Source organism: Nerophis ophidion, linkage group LG14, assembly GCF_033978795.1.
Source record: "Nerophis ophidion isolate RoL-2023_Sa linkage group LG14, RoL_Noph_v1.0, whole genome shotgun sequence".
NCBI classification, from domain to species: domain Eukaryota; kingdom Metazoa; phylum Chordata; class Actinopteri; order Syngnathiformes; family Syngnathidae; genus Nerophis; species Nerophis ophidion.
Window position 1 is genome coordinate 53,833,657 of NC_084624.1, and position 17,519 is coordinate 53,851,175.

The 17,519-nt window shown below is 40.8% G+C and overlaps 1 protein-coding gene across 2 annotated transcripts in view; it reads left to right on the forward strand.

Annotated features, from left to right (window-relative positions):
- The window catches only part of lpin2 (lipin 2), a 77,759-nt gene that overhangs the window by 17,577 nt on the left and 42,663 nt on the right, over positions 1 to 17,519 (forward strand). For both annotated transcript variants that reach the window (XM_061921056.1, XM_061921057.1), the window contains exon 2: positions 6,480 to 6,680. In XM_061921056.1, the coding sequence (XP_061777040.1) occupies positions 6,489 to 6,680 (192 nt within the window). In that variant the 5' untranslated portion in view covers positions 6,480 to 6,488. The remainder of the gene's footprint in view (positions 1 to 6,479; positions 6,681 to 17,519) is intronic.

Genomic DNA, 17,519 nt, shown 5'->3' on the forward strand with positions numbered 1-17,519 from the left:
AAATGTAATTAAAAAGAATAACATACATGTTATAGGGCTTCACGGTGGCAGAGGGGTTAGTGCGTCTGCCTCACAATACGAAGTTCCTGCAGTCCTGGGTTCAAATCCAGGCTCGGGATCTTTCTGTGTGGAGTTTGCATGTTCTCCCCGTGAATGCGTGGGTTCCCTCCGGGTACTCCGGCTTCCTCCCACCTCCAAAGACATGCACCTGGGGATAGGTTGATTGGCAACACTAAATGGTCCCTAGTGTGTGAATGTTGTCTGTCTATCTGTGTTGGCCCTGTGATGAGGTGGCGACTTGTCCAGGGTGTACCCCGCCTTCCACCCGATTGTAGCTGAGATAGGCGCCAGCGCCCCCCGCGACCCCGAAAGGGAATAAGCGGTAGAAAATGGATGGATGGATGGATACATGTTATACCCTAATGTTGGTTTTACATAAAAATGCGCACATTTAGTTGTATTCAGTGTTTAAAAAACATTATATGGCTCTCAAGGAAATACATTTTTAAATATTTGGCTTCCATTGCCAAAAAGGTTCCCGACCCCTGAGTTAGAGGGAAAAAAAAGACCAAAGGTAGAAAGCACTTGATAAAATGAGTAATTGTTTATGTTTAACTTCATAGTTCATTTGTAGGCACGGGTAACTGTTATTACTTCAAAACCCTTAGTAAAAAATATGCTTTTATTGTTAAATTTTTGTTAATCCGCAAGAGCCGTAACTCCACTTTTTTCGGTGTTGTTGCAACATTTTATTGGCTCAGTTCTTTAAGCCTCATTTATATATGTTATGTTGAACAAGTTGTCTTTTTAATTTATGAAATAATGTTCAGAATGTTTGAGGTGTTTGTTTGTCTATCAATGCAACAATTGAAAAATATCAATACAATCCAAAAAATAATCCTTATCCCCTCAATAGATTTTTACTTTTTTTGTTAGTGTATGCATTTTTGGCAAAAGTATGAACTGTTAAATTATTTCTTCCCACAAAATCTTGTGAAAATGTAAATGAACAATGAAGATTGTTTTTGCACCTCCAAGTCCGAGTCCATGGTTCTCGCCCCGAAAAGGGTGGAATGCCATCTCCGGGTTGGGGAGGAGACCCTGCCCCAAGTGGAGGAGTTCAAGTACCTAGGAGTCTTGTTCACGAGTGAGGGAAGAGTGGATGGTGAGATCGACAGGCGGATCGGTGCGGCGTCTTCAGTAATGCGGACGTTGTACCGATCCGTTGTGGTGAAGAAGGAGCTGAGCCGGAAGGCAAAGCTCTCAATTTACCGGTCGATCTACGTTCCCATCCTCACCTATGGTCATGAGCTTTGGGTCATGACCGAAAGGATAAGATCACGGGTACAAGCGGCCCAAATGAGTTTGGGTCTCTCCCTTAGAGATAGGGTGAGAAGCTCTGCCATCCGGGAGGAACTCAAAGTAAAGCCGCTGCTCCACATGGAGAGGAGCCAGATGAGGTGGTTCGGGCATCTGGTCAGGATGCCACCCGAACGCCTCCCTAGGGAGGTGTTTAGGGCACGTCCAGCTGGTAGGAGGCCACGGGGAAGACCCAGGACACGTTGGGAAGACTATGTCTCCCGGCTGGCCTGGGAACGCCTCGGGATCCCCCGGGAAGAGCTAGACGAAGTGGCTGGGGAGAGGGAAGTCTGGGCTTCCGTGCTTAGGCTGCTGCCCCCGCGACCCGACCTCGGATAAGCGGAAGAAGATGGATGGATGGATGGATTGTTTTTGCTTGTAAAGGTCTGGAAATGATTTGTTGTTGATATTGGTTCAAATGTTCATTATTGTGCTTCCCTAATAGGAAAAAAAGAGATGTGTAAGGTCAGGTGGACCAAATTATGCCAATATCATTAAAGTTAGGACTTGGGGTTGGATTATGTTTTTTGTTAAAGTCTTACTTACCAACATTTGATTGTTTCCACTGTTTTCTATGGGGAAAAACATCTGTACAAATACAAATAAATCAAATCCCAAGCAAGCAGTGCAAATAATAATTTTTTGGACTTTAGAGGTTGCATTATAGACAACTGTGTGTGTACACTGATCATATTTTCAACTTTTGTCATAACACTGGTATATGTGTAGTGAGTGCTATAGGGCTATGCGATGTGGTCTAGTTCCTACACCTTAAAGAACTTTAATATTTTCATCTTCTTATATATCCTCTCGCGTGCTCAGGATATAAATAGTTGAAGTATAATGATAATGATAAGCTGTAAACTGACGATTCCTAGTGGTTGAAACCTGCAGCCAGGAAAGGCCACAAACCGTGTGGATTAGTCATGAACTTTGACAAGCAGACACAGCAATGATTGTATCGCACACGTGACTGAGTGTACAAGAATGTCACACCACAGAGAACTGCTTGTTTGTTTGTTTTAATGCTCTTATCGGGGAAAAACACTAATGGCTCTCACTGGACCGAACAGCTCCTTATCAGTCATAAACACCTTAAAGAAGATACTTCATGAACTCAGCAGTTAGGGGAAAAACAGTTTATGACAGTGTTTTTTTACAAGTCACCAAGGTGATAAGGTAGAGGTATAAATAAAGAGAGCATTCAGGATGGTTGACATAAGATGTCATAGTGATCAAAATAGGTGTTCCTCTGAGCACAATGACGAGACAAATATGCTCCGTGGATCGCAGGGGTCCAAAAACCAGCTGTGAGGACTACACTGAACTAGACCAGTGTTTTTTAACCACTGTGCCTAGTTTGCCACGGGATACAGTCTGGTGTGTCGTGGGAGATTATCTAATTTCACCTATATGGGTTAAAAATATTTTTTGCAAACCAGTAGGGGTTTAACGGTACGTGTATTTGTATTGAACCGTTTCGGTACGGGGGTTTCGAGTTTGGAAGCAGAAGTCTTCACAAGCTGCTCTGCTTTCTGCCTCTGTGGCTCTGTCTCAGGAGCAAGCATTGTCCCGCCCACGCAACCATCTGATTGGTTACATACAAAGCCAACCAGCAGTGCGTATTCAGAGCGATGTAACAGCCACTCAGCAGGGCGTATTCAGACTTCAGAACAATGTAGTCAATGCTTCAGCATCGAGCAGAGATATTCGTTTAGCAGGGGAGCAGCGCACTCTACCCAAATTATACTAAACACTTCCCAGTCACAACTATTACAAACATCACTATGAGCCCATTGACCTTCTAGAAACTTAAACTGCAGCTCAGCTCGCTCACAGTATAGGATTGAGGTGAGGGCTAATTAGCTTTTAGCGTAACGTTAGCTCATTTTGCTGTGCGAGTGTGCGTGTGAGAGTGTGTGCGCGTGTTTTAGGGGCAGCAAAGCCCTGTCTGTCTGTTATTTCACTGAACTCCATTGTGTTTAGGGATGAATAGTCTCTCCTATTGCAATTGTACTATTTTTTCAGCTATAGTTACATTAATCATTAGTAATGTAGCAGCCTAGTTTTGAATAGCAGGGTCCCTGCTATCACATGTTGATAAAAATACAACATTTACATAATAAAAGTCAACTACAGGCTTCCCAAATGCTGTAATAAATTAAGCATGATGAGTTGACATTTAACAGTTTCAATGGAAACTGTTTAATGTTGCACTTTTTATATGTAGAAGAAAGGTTTTTTCATTTGATTTAATCAGAGCAACAACTTGAGGCAGTTTAATGTGGATTAACTTGGGCAAAATTATTATAGTGTTCCCAATGTTAAAAGGATAAAGCCATCGTTTACAAATTTGGTAAATAAATAACCCCAAAAATTATATTTTGTTGTTTTCTTACTGTACCGAAAATGAACCGAACCGTGACCTCTAAACCGAGGTACGTACCGAACCGAAATTTTTGTGTACCGTTACACCCCTACAAACCAGTAATTATAGTCTGCAAAATGTGTTGTTGTTGAGTGTCAGTGCTGTCTAGAGCTCGGCAGAGTAACCCTGTAATACTCTTCCATATCAGTAGGTGGCAGCAGGTAGCTAATTGTTTTGCGGGAGGAAGTGTAAAGGTAAAAAAGGTGTCTAATGCTTCAACCAAAAAAAAAAAAAAAAGGTGGGTGCCCCTAAGAAAAGGCATTGAAGCTTAAGAAAGGCTATGTAGAACAAAACTAAAACTGAACTGGTACAAAGTAAACAAAACAGTATGATGGACGACAGCAAAGACTTACAGTGGAGCAAAGACAATGTACATCCGAACATGACATGACAATCAACAATTTCCCCACTAAGAAGGATAAAAACAACTCAAATATTCTTGATTTTTTAAAACAAAGTAGATGTGGGAAATATCGATAAAAGGAAGACACAAAAGTGCTACAGGAAAGTACCAAAAAAAAGCCACCAAAATAGGAGAGCAAGACAAGAAGTAAAACACTACACACAGGAAAAGAGCAAAAAAGTGAAAATAAGTCAGGGTGTGATGTGACAGGAGGTGACAGTACACCTACTTTGAGACAAGACCTATACTGATGCATGCTTGGTGATGCTTTAAAGTCATATCCAACAATTGCGACAACGACTTTTTACTGTCAACTGAGTTACATTTTTTAATGATTTCTGCTGGTGGTGTGTGCCTCTGCATTTTTTCAACACAAAAAATGTGCCTTGGCTCAAAAAAGGTTGAAAAACACTAAACTAGACGACTCCTTAAGGTAGGTAAGGTTGTATTCTTGCCTCATTCCTGTGAGAATCCTGCGTGTGACTGAAGCATTAAGAAATGGGACTATCTATGACTAGCTGCAGTGTTCAAACAACCACCAGGTAGCATCTGTAATAAATTCTACATCATCGCTTTCTCTTTCGGACTTATCAGGTCAGTAGTGCGTTGTTCACGCTAAGGCCGGGCTATTATATGATTGTGATTGTTGATCACGGTTCATCTGAGTTCGATTACAGTGATCAACAGTTAGCATATTTTCTCCTTTAAACATGGCGGACATTTCTGTTAGAATTTACCACTGGTAAACAGTAGGGAAGCAATGATGCTTGGTATGGTCCTGGGTGTGTCTGTGGATAAGGGTGCCAGTAATCCTGCCCTGAATGCGGACTTGCAGGCACTTAGAACGTCTATGTGACTGTATCAGTCCCGACTGGGAGAATCAACACACCCACTAATTTGATTAGAAAAGGCATTTTTATATCTCAATATTTTCTAATCCGACTTTTTGTCGATGCGTCAGAGAATTTCCCCAAAAAGTCATTAAACTTGTGTTATGTGTTGGTATTAGGGCTGCAAAGGGGTGGACATTTACCACGGGAAGTTAAGCTTGGGAAGTTTGGAAATTTTGACCATTATTTGATTATTCAAAGTTGGACACAGTCCATTTTATTTTATAGAATAAGACGAAAAGCTTGTAAAAGACTATTGCAATGCCACACGCAGCTAAACAATTGGAGTAGTCTTTCAAAATATTTGACTGATGGACAAATGAATAGAAATAGGTTAGATGAATACATGAAGCGTCATCAGCATGCTAAATCAAACTATAAGCTACATTCTTGTATGACAATTGAACAGAAGGCAGAGGAAACCACACCTTTTGATTTAGTATTTGCTAGTTGAACTTTACATATCACAAAAATGGTAAATTCGGATTGCTAACTTTGTTAGCATAAATGAATGGGATTTAACATAGAGAACATTAGCATCACGGCTAACGGAGACATATTTTGGGTTCATTATGAGACTGGTGGTACATAAACCTAGCTAGCTAGAGATATTGGCCCCAAAATCATTGAACAAGTACAGGAACAGCTAGCTAGCTTGAGTGGAAGTCTGTTGGAGTAGTTTACAGTCAAACAGTAACAAGCAAATACACGTCTATTCCACTTAAATACCATAGATCACATATATTTACCCCAGTGATGTCATCAACACTTACCTGATTGGATGAAGTCCTTGGGCTCAAAAGCTGGTGTAGCCTCAATAGCCCAATGCTGGCAATTATCTGGGCATGTGATGGAAGAGTGTACTGCACATTTGATTGAGGAAAGCACAGTGCAGGGTTGAAATTCTACTGAATTTGCATTAAATCAGGTTGTTTTACTACTAGTCATTCTGCAAGATCCAGCATGTTGCATTCAATGTTTATTCCCCATTTAATTCCCATGGACATTTTCCAACTTTGAATATTCCCGAAATTTTGCAACCCTAGTTGGTTTATATTTATTTTACAGTACCTCAAATTCAAACTGCACTTTAATGTATTTTCATTTAAAATAAGATCCAGAATTTGGGTTCTAAAAGCTCCACAATCTGGGTCACCGTGTATTGTTTGCCAAAACACTGCTGAGAAGCACTTATGTATGCAGGTAATTAAAGAATACAAATAACAATTTACCTTTTGGAAGTGTTGTTTAGTGAATGTTAACTTGGAAAAAAAAAAAGACTGATAGTATTCACTCTACCAATTACTCTTCACTGCAAAACAACTAAATAACCTTATGTGTAATGTGGAGTGTTCCTTAACAAGCTCAGTTCTCTGTCATTGTGCCTTTCCCCCCCCAGCTGGACACCATGAACTATGTGGGTCAGCTGGCTGGCCAGGTGCTGGTCACCGTCAAAGAACTCTACAAAGGAATCAACCAAGCCACGCTGTCCGGCTGCATCGACGTCGTAGTCGTCCACCAGAGGGACGGCACCTACCAGTGTTCGCCCTTCCACGTACGCTTCGGCAAGCTGGGCGTGCTGCGTTCTAAAGAGAAAGTGGTGAGTTCCTCAGCAGCTTTGTAATCCAAAAATGTATACATCTTTGGCATCATATCATGCATCCTTAAAGGCCTACTGAAAGCCACTACTACCAACCACGCAGTCTGATAGTTTATATATCAATGATGAAATATTAACATTGCAACACATGCCAATACGGCCTTTTTAGTTTACTAAATTGCAATTTTAAATTTCCCGAGAGTTTCTTGTTGGAAACGTCGCGGAATGATGACGTGTACGCGTGACGTCACGGACTGTAAGGAAATATTAGCGCTGCACACACACACAGCTAAAAGTTATCTGCTTTAACCGCATAATTACACAGTATTTTGGACATCTGTGTTGCTGAATCTTTTGCAATTTGTTCAATTAATATTGGAGAAGTCAAAGTAGAAAGATGGAGTTGGGAAGCTGTAGCCTTTAGCCACACAAACACACGGTGATTCATTGTTTAAAATTCCTGGAGGTAACGCTTTCCTATGGATCAGAGCGGTCAAGCGAACTTGGATCCCGACCAAATGTCAACCAGCAGTTTTCAGTGAGAAAATTATGGTAAAAAGTCGCCACTTACCGTAGACCAGCTGAGCTTGTGCCGTCCATACAGCTGCCGTCGACTTCCCTCAAGCACTAGCCTCAAGACACCCGTGGACACACCCCTCCGACTATCAGGTACTATTAAACTCACTAAAACACTAGCAACACAATAGAAAGATAAGGGATTTCCCAAAATTATCCTAGTAAATGTGTCCAAAAACATCTGAATCCGTCCTAATGCAATCGCCTTTTTTTTTTTTTTACTTTTTTTTTTAAATTTTTTTCCCCCTAGACTTTTGTTATCAATATCTTCAAACACGAATCTTTCATCCTCGCTCAAATTAATGGGGAAATTGTCGTTTTCTCGGTCCGAATAGCTTTTTTTGTTGGAGGCTCCCATTAAAAACAATTTGAGGATGTGACGTCATCATCTGCGACTTCCGGTAGAGGCAAGGCTTTTCTATTAGCGACCAAAAGTTGCGAACTTTATCGTCGATGTTATCTACTAAATCCTTTCAGCAAAAATAGAGATAGATGGATAGTACTTTATTGATTCCTTCAGGAAAATTAAAATTCCAGCAGCAGTGTACAGAGTTGAGATCAATTTAAAAAAAAAAAAAAGTAAAAAGTAAATAATGGGGGTTTGAAAGGAAACAAAATAGAGACATATTACAAAAAGAATACAAACAATGGGAATAAAAATATAACAGTAAAATAAGAATATAACAAGACAAAGTAGGCAGTAGTGACCATGTTATGAAAACGTATTGCACTGTTAATGTTTTGCATCCCCTGTCATCCTAATACCCCCCGTCCCCCGTCCCAGAGAGGAGTTGTACAGTCTAATGGCGTGTGGGAAAAAGGAGTTCTTGAGTCTATTAGTCCTGCACTTGGGATGAAGCAGTCTAGCACTGAACAGGCTCCTCTGGCTCCTGATAACACTATGCAGAGGGTGACTGGCATCATCCAGGATGCTCACTAATTTGTCCACAGTCCTCTTCTCTGCCACCCTCACCAGTGAGTCCAGTTTCATTCCGATTGTAGAACCGGCCCGCCTGATCAGTTTCTCAAGTCAGGCAAATATGGCAATATGGCGAAATGATCAAGTACGACACATAGAATGGACCTGCTATCCCCGTTAAAATAAGAAAATCTCATTTCAGTAGGCCTTTAAATACACAATAGCCTGACCTATCACCTAATCATTCCGTAGTTTGAACATGTGACACTTTTTGTCTTCAGGTCACATTTTGGGTCAAAAGCAATCTGAATACGAAATGTAAGCCTCGAGGTGGAACTAATCTGTTGAGATACATTACACAAGGTGCATGGACAACAAGGGATGTTTTAATGCCAGCCTACCTGCTTGAACTATAATTCCTGGTAGTGTTAATAAAGCAATTAGACCAGTTGTAATTGCCTCAATGAAATTGAATAAGCACCTCACTGTGCACAATAAAAAAGTAATGTAGTTTCCATTCTAATTAAGGCATTTGCTGGATTTATTTGCTCACTGAAGGATTTCCAGAACTTCATACGGTGGCATAGTGCAGTGTTTTTCAACCACTGCTAGTGTGCCGTGAGATATTGCCTGGTGAGCCGTGGGAAATTATGCAACATCACCTAATTGGTCCCAAAAATATTTTTTTCAAATAAATAATTATGATGTGCTGTTGCTTAGTGTCTGTGCTGTGTGGATCTCGGCAGGGTAACCACGTAATACTCCATGTCAGTAGGTGGTAGCTGGTAGTTAATTGCTTTGTAAAAGTCGGAATGTGTCGAGTGAGACGAGGATGGTTTGTTGTAATCACAATATGCTGATAAAAAATAATATAAGGCTTAAACCAAAAATGAACATAAGGAAAAGGCAATGAAGCTTAGGAATGGCTATGCAAAACACAAGTAGGGACGACGTGGCGCAGTGGGAGAGTGGCCGTGTGCAACCCCAGGGTCCCTGGTTCAAATCCCACCTAGTACCAACCTCGTCACGTCCGTTGTGTCCTGAGCAAGACACTTCACCCTTGCTCCTGATGGGTGCTGGTTGGCGCCTTGCATGGCAGCTCCCTCCATCAGTGTGTGAATGTGTGTGTGAATGGGTAAATGTGGAAGTAGTGTCAAAGCGCTTTGAGTACCTTGAAGGTAGAAAAGCGCTATACAAGTACAACCCATTTGTCATTTAAGTAAAACTGAACTGGCTAACAAGTAAACAGAAACAGAATGCTGGACGACAGCAAAAACTTACGGCGTCCACAAAGCACATTCCTACATGACAATCAACAATGTCCACACAAAGAAGGATAGCCACAACTTAAATAGCCTAGCTTGCTAACACAAAGCAGGTGCAGGGAATATCGCTCAAAGGAAGACATGAAACTGCTACAGGAAAACGCCAACAAAACAGGAAGGGCCACCTAAATAACAGCGCAAGACAAAACCTAAAGCACTACACAGGATAACATGAACAAACTCAAAATAAGGCACGACGACCTGGTGGAGTTTAAATTTTTTATGTTATCTGCTGGCGGTGTGCCTCCGAAATTTTAATTAAAAAAGGTGCCTTGCCTCAAGAAAGGTTGAAAAACACTGGCCTAGTGGTTAGCATGTAGGCTGCACAGTAGAGATGCGCGGATAGGCAATTATATTATCCGCATCCACATCTCCAAAGTCGTCATCCACCCGCCGTCCACCCGAAACCAACATTTTATCAGGACCGTACCCGCCCGCTAACCACCCGCTAAAATACATTAGAGGTTGTCCGCCTTTACCACTCACAGAGCTATTCAAACCTGTTTCACAGAGTAATGATGATAATTGGAGCCACTAACGTTCTCGCGACTATCCAATAGCGTTCATCCTGATTACAAGAATATGGGCGTGCTGTGAAGCCATTGCCTCAGACACCTTCAACAACATGTACGAACCGATTGATGGTCCGGTAACGTGTGCAGTTTCCGCAATTACACGTACAAGATTGAAAGGCATGCTGGGTGATACAGAGTACACTGATGGTTGTGATATAAACAACTTTAACACTTACTAATATGCGCCACGCTGTGAAGCCACACCCAACAAGATTGACAAACACATTTCGGGAGAACATCCTCACAGTAACACAACATAAACGCAACACAACAAATACCCATAATCCTTTGTATTCATGACATTTCCTGAATATATTTTACACCCCCGCGCCCCCAACCCCGCCCACCTTACCGACGCACGGATGGGGGGAGGGGGGGGGGCAGGGTTTGCTGCTAGGCGTGTATAAAATAGTCAGGGATGTGTCATGAATACAAAGGATTATGGGTATTTGTTGTGTTGCGTTTGTTGTGTTACTGTGAGCATGTTCTCCCAAAATGTGTTTGTCGTTCTTAATTGGTGTGGCTTCACAGCGTGGCGCATATTACTAAGAGTGTTAAAATTGTTTATATCACAACCATTAGTGTACTCTGTCACCCAGTATGCCTTGCAGTCGTGTGTGTATTGCTGTGGAAACCACACACAACATGATGCTGGACTGACAAACGGATCGTACATGTTTTAGTAGGCGACAAAGCCAATGGCCTCCTAGCACACACTAATATTTATTAACTGGGTGACTACCTGCAGTCATTCAGGAGAATAATAGCGTTTCTTATTGTCTTCTTCGCTTTATGACACGGGTCTTAAATGGCACTTTAAATGGCAAAGGATACCGTTCACAGAATCGTGCATATCAAATATTTCCGGATGGATCAACCGCGACCCGCCCGAATCTAATTAAAATCTATTTTTTCGTCATGTCAACCGCCCGACCCGCGGTTTATCCGCGGACTCCACGGATGAGACCGCAAACCGCGCATCTCTACTGCACAGTTACGAGATCTGGATTCGAATTTCCTTCTGGGCATCTCTGTGTGGCGTTTGCATGTTCTCCCTGTGCGTGCTGGCGTGGGTTTTCTCAGGGTACTTTGGCTTCCTCCCACATTCCAAAAATATGAAATGAGTTGAGGTAATCAAAGACTCCAAATTGTCCACAGGTGTGAATAATGAATGGTTGTTTGGCGACATTTGTTTGACTTTGGCTGGCGACCACAGATCATAAATGAGGGGACATTCTCTGATTTTTCTCCCCCATGTTGGACTTTTTCCAACATGCCAGTGCAAGTATTTTCAGCGCTTCTAAAATGAATGTTCCTGGGGGGGAATCACACAGAGTTTTGGACTTTCTCACCAGCTCCCCAGAATGCTGATGAACATGCAGGAAGAATGAATGAGTGGTTCCCATGGCAACAGTGTTACCACTTAAATGCGTGGGAGGTTGTGGTGAGAAACGAAAGAAGGAAGAAGGGCAGCCTAACAAGGGGATGTTGTGTAACCTTTCCCTGCTACAGCTCCTTTTACTGCACTAAAGTAAGTGTATCACAAAAGTCAACATTTTATTAGACCTAGTCAAGGAACATTACTGTAGGAATAAAACTTGGATATACTTAGTTCAGAGTAGTCGGTGTCTAGTTTTTTAGATTTCCTATGCATTTAAGGTTATTTACGCCAGTGTTTTTCAACCTTTTTTGAGCCAAGGAACATTTTTTGCGTTGAAAAAATGCGGAAGCACACCACCAGCAGAAATCATTAAAAAACAAAACTCAGTGGACAGTAAAAAGGGGATGTCGCAATTGTTTGTATATGACTTTAAAGGGGAACATTATCACCAAACTTATGCAAGCGTCAATATATACCTTGTTGTTGCAGAAAAAAGACCATGTATTTCTTTAACCGATTTCCGAACTCTGGGTGAATTGTGGCAAATTAAACGCCTTTCTGTTTATCGGTCTTTTAGCGATGACGTCAGAACGTGACGTCACCGAGGTAACACACCCGCCATATTCATTTTCACATTACAAACACCGGGTCTCAGCTCTGTTATTTTCCGTTTTTTCGACAATTTTTTGGAACCTTGGAGACATCATGCCTCGTCGGTGTGTTGTCGGAGGGTGTAACAACACTAACAGGGAGGGATTCAAGTTGCACCACTGGCAAGAAATCTGCCGCCAGACCCCCATTGAATGTACAAAAGTGTCTTCACATTTGACCTGCGATGCTAAGACGGACATGGCACAGAGATGTATGGATAACCTGCAGATGCATTTGTAACGATTAAGTCAACGAAATCACAAAGGTGAGTTTTGTTGATGTTGACTTATGTGCTAATCAGACATATTTGGTCACGGCATGACTGCCAGCTAATCGATGCTAACATGCTACGCTAATCGGTGCTAACATGCTATTTACGCTAGCTGTATGTACATTTGAAACTAGATACCCACATTTAATGCGAAACAAACACTTACCAATCGACGGATTTAAGTTGCTCCAGTGTCACAAGATGCGAAAGTCCTGATCGTTTGGTCCGCACATTTTACCGGCGATGCTAATAAGGCAGCCATGCTATGGGCCACTTCATTAGGTACACCCACGCTATGGCCGAATAGCGTCAATAGCTATTTGCTCAATAGCTTCAATTTCTTCTACAATTTCGTTTTCGCTATCTGCCTCCATACTCCGACCATCTGTTTCAATACATGCGTAATCTGTTGAATCGCTTAAGCCGCTGAAATCCGAGTCTGAATCTGAGCTAATGTTGCTATATCTTGCTGTGGTAACCGCCATGTTGTTTGTATTGGCAGCCCTGTATGACGTCACAGGGAAATGGATAGTGGTTTCGAAGATAGCGAAAATAAGGCACTTAGGGATATTCCAGGACCGGTCAAATTTTGAAAAAAACTTCAAAAAATACAACAAGCCATTGGGAACTGATTTTTATTGTTTTTAACCCTTTTGAAACTGTGATAATGTTCCCCTTTAAAGCATAACCAAGCATGCATCAGTATAGCTCTTGTCTCAAAGTAGGTGTACTGTCACCACCTGTCACATCACACCCTGACTTATTTTGACTTTTTTGCTGTTTTCTGTGTGTAGTGTTTTACTTCTTGTCTTGCGCTCCTATTTTTGTGTTTTTTTCTCTTTTTTTGGTATTTTCCTGTAGCAGTTGCATGTCTTTTGAGCAATATTTTCCGCATCTACTTTGTTTCAGCAATCAAGAATATTTCAGTTGTTTTCATCCTTCTTTGTGGGGACATTGTTGATTGTCATGTCATGTTCGGATGTACATTGTGGACGCCGTCTTTGCTCCGCAGTAAGTCTTTGCTGTCGTCCAGCATTCTGTTTACTTTGTAGCCAGTTCAGTTTTAGTTTTGTTCTGCATAGCATTCCCTAAGCTTCAACGCCTTTTCTTAGGGGCGCTCACCTTTTGTTTATTTTTGGTTTAAGCTTTAGACACCTTTTTACCTACACGCTGCCTCCCGCTGTTTCCTACATCTACAAAGCAATTGACTACCGGGTGCCACCTACTGATATGGAAGAGTATTACACGGTTACTCTGCTGAGCTCTAGACAGCACAGACACTCAACAACAACAGATCATTTGCAGACTACAATTACCGGTTTGCAATTTGTTTTTAACCTAAATAGGTGAAATTAAACAATCTCCCACAGCGCAGTGGTTGAAAAACACATTTATGCAAACAGTCATTATTGTAAATAGCACCTGCGTAGCTATGTTATGCATTGCCAACAGTCACACTCAAGCTACCGGCACTGAAGGCCTGCACTTTATAGAAGGACAATCAGAATTTGATCATGCACTGTTACTAAGGTTGTCAAAAGTATCGATATTTTGATATGAAGTCGATACAAACACACAAAAAATAAATTGATAACCTGCTATTTTTCAGTATCGTCAATTGCGAATACTGGACCACGTTTTCCTCGGCGAGCCACGTCAATTCTCGGCAAATGAGCATTGAGTCAGCACCAAAAAAAAACACCTGTTGTCTTTAAAACATCTTGCGTGTATTTCAATATATTGAAACACACATAGTCATCATTGTCACTGGCGTCCCACTGGGTGTGAATTCTCCTTGCCCACTGGGTGTGAGTTTTCCTTGCCCGTATGTGAGTTCTTCCGAGGATGTCGTAGTCGTAGTGGTTTGTACAGTCCTTTTGAGACATTTGTGATTTAGGGCTATATAAATAAACATTGATTGATTGATTAATATTCACAATGTGAAGTGTACTCTCTTGTGTCGCCAGCTCTTTTAATTTGGCATTTTGAGCTGCACTGACCAAAGGAATGTTTTTCAACAACCGTGAGATACAGTCTGGGTTGCCGTAGGAGATTATCTAATTTCAACTATTTGGGTTAAAAATATTTTTTGCAAACCAGTAATTAAAATCCGCTAATAATGTGTTGTTGTTGAGTGTCTGTACTGTCTGCAGATCGGCAGACTTACCACGTTATACTCTTCCATATCAGTAGGTGGCAGCCGGTAGCTAATTGTTTTGTAGATGTCGGAAACAGCGGGAGGCAGCGTGCAGGTAAAAAGGTGTCTAATGCTTAAACCAAAAATAAACAAAAGGTGAGTGTCCCTAAGAAATGGCATTAAATCTTAGGGAAGGCTATGCAGAACTAAACTAAAACTGAACTGGCTACATACAAAGTAAAAAAAAACTGAATGCTGGACGACAGCAAAGACTTACTGTGGAGCAAAGACGGCGTCCACAATGTACATCCAAACATGACTTGACAATCAACAATGTCCCCACAAAGAAGGATAAAAACAACTGAACTATTCTTGATTGCTAAAACAAAGCAGGTGTTGGGAATAGCGGAGTAAGACATGAAACTGCTACAGGAAAATACCAAATAAAGAGAAGAAGTCACCAAAATAGGAGCGCAAGACAAGAAGTAAAAGACTACACACAGGAAAGCAGCAAAAAAGTGAAAATAAGTCAGGGTGTGATGTGACAGGTGGTGACAGTACACCTACTTTGAGACAAGACCTATAGTGATGCATGCTTGCTTGTGCTTTAAAGTCATATCCAACAATTGCGACAACCACTTTTTACCGTCAATATCAACAGCTGAGTTTCATTTTTTAATGATTTCTGCTGATGGTGTGCCTCTGCATTTTTGCAATGAAAAAAATGTGCCTCTGCTCAAAAAAGGTTGAAAAACACTGGACTAAAGTATCAATTAAGTGTCAACCTTCTATAGTGTTGTAGAAGATATAATCTGTTTCTTCCTGAAATGTGAGTGGTTTTGTCACATTTGTGAGCTACTGTACAGTATGTTCCTTTTTAAAGAGACCCTGGTGTGGTGCAGCAGCCTCCAGGAGTCCAGCTGATGTTGGAAAGGAATATGAGCTGTCACACACTTGGCAAGGTTTAAAGAGTGACCCTCATTTATTCTGGCTCATTAGCTAATTAGGCATTACAGTCAACGACCATTCCTAGCCGCCAGACATAAATTCCCACCAACAGCCCACAGGGGGTGAATTTAACTTGTGATTAGGGTTGTTCAGTATACTGGTACTAAGAAAGTACCGCGATAGTAATTGATTGAAATCGGTACAATACTGCCTTTGGAAAAATACCCGAATCTGAATCCCCGCTGTGTGGCGCTGACTTCAGAGCCGAGGCGCATGATGTTGAGTGTGTCAGAACGCAAATACAAAGTGCATACAAGCTAGGGTTGTACGGTTTACCGGTACTAGTATAATATCACGGTACTAATGAATCAAAAACGGTACTATACTCTGTTTGAAAAGTTCCAGTTACTAACTCTGTAATTTATTCATGTATTCGCTGTTTGTGTTACAGGTTGAATACAATAAAGTTGTTAGAAATAGCTATGAAATGGAAAGGGATAGGATTAAATAAGTATATTTCTTTCTACTCTTTTTCGGACATGCTGCAAAGAAAAGCTGGATGTGATGTACCAAATTGTAATGGTATGCATGTTCGGAATAAATGCATTACCTTAACTGTTACCAGGTTCCGGGAATTGGTATCGTATCGGTTCAAATGGTAACGGTACCTATCACTACATGTGATTGCAATGGATGCTGTGTGAGCGAGGAGAAAAACAGCGGGGGAGACAAAATGTTATCAAAAACATGGAATGCATAACAAATGTGTTTAGAAATACAAATAAACTTTCTCCTGTCACTTGTTGAGAACAGCAAACATGCTTTCATGTTGATCCACAAAAGTGTCTAGTACGACCAGAACACTCGCTAAATATAGCAACACTTTTTTGGTTTGTTGTTTTGTCCTGTCCTGTCCTGTCCAGTTTCTCAGGCAAATCATAGAGTTAATGTAAATGCCCATATCGGCTGTACAAATTTACTTTACAAAAGAGAAGTGTGGGATACTTCTCTTGTTGCCTTATGTGTATTTGACTTTATTAAATGTATTTATAGTATCATTTGGTGCGGCCGATATGAGGGGATAGAAAGAGGAAAAAAAGGAGGACAGAGAGGGAAATTGTGGGGACAAGAGGGGGATAAGAGAGACAAAAAACACAACAATAACAACAACAACAACAACAGTAGAGCAACATCAGCAAATAGTTAGTGATATAAGTAATAATACAGAAATGACAATCAGCATTATTACACTACAAATGGATCAATACAAGTACCAATAGAAATAGCGCTATTGATAATGAATAATACCAATAATTGACCTCTGTTATCAACAATACAGTTCAAATGCAACAATACATATACGTAATGATAACTACAAATACAAACGAAAGCAAAAAAATGGAGGGGAAGAAAGAAGCTAGCTATATTAACCTTGTAGATTGTTATAGTAAAAATAGGTCAAGCTTTGTCAGTGTGCCGTGTGTTACCCAGTTTACCCCAGGGTAACAACGTTAATTTATGTTTGATTGAACGTGATTATATGCATGAGTGTGTATGTACTTGTATATGTACAGTATGTGTATATGTATGTTTGTACAGGGAATGTATATGTACAGTATGTGTATATGTATGTTTGTACAGGGAATGTATTTGTACATGTATGTGTATATGTATGTTTGTACAGGGAATTATATGTACAGTGTGTATATGTATGTTTGTACAGTATGTGTGTATGTATGTTTATACAGGGAATGTATACGTACATGCATGTGTATATGTATGTTTGTACAGGGAATGTATTTGTACATGTATGTGTATTTTATGTTTGTACAGGGAATGTATATGTACAGTGCGTATATGTATGTGTGTATGTATGTTTGTACAGCGAATGTATATGTACAGTGTATATATGTATGTTTGTACAGTATGTGTGTATGTATGTTTGTACAGGGAATGTATACGTACATGCATGTGTATATGTATGTTTGTACAGTGAATGTATACGTACATGCATGTGTATATGTATGTTTGTACAGTGAATGTATATCAACACAGA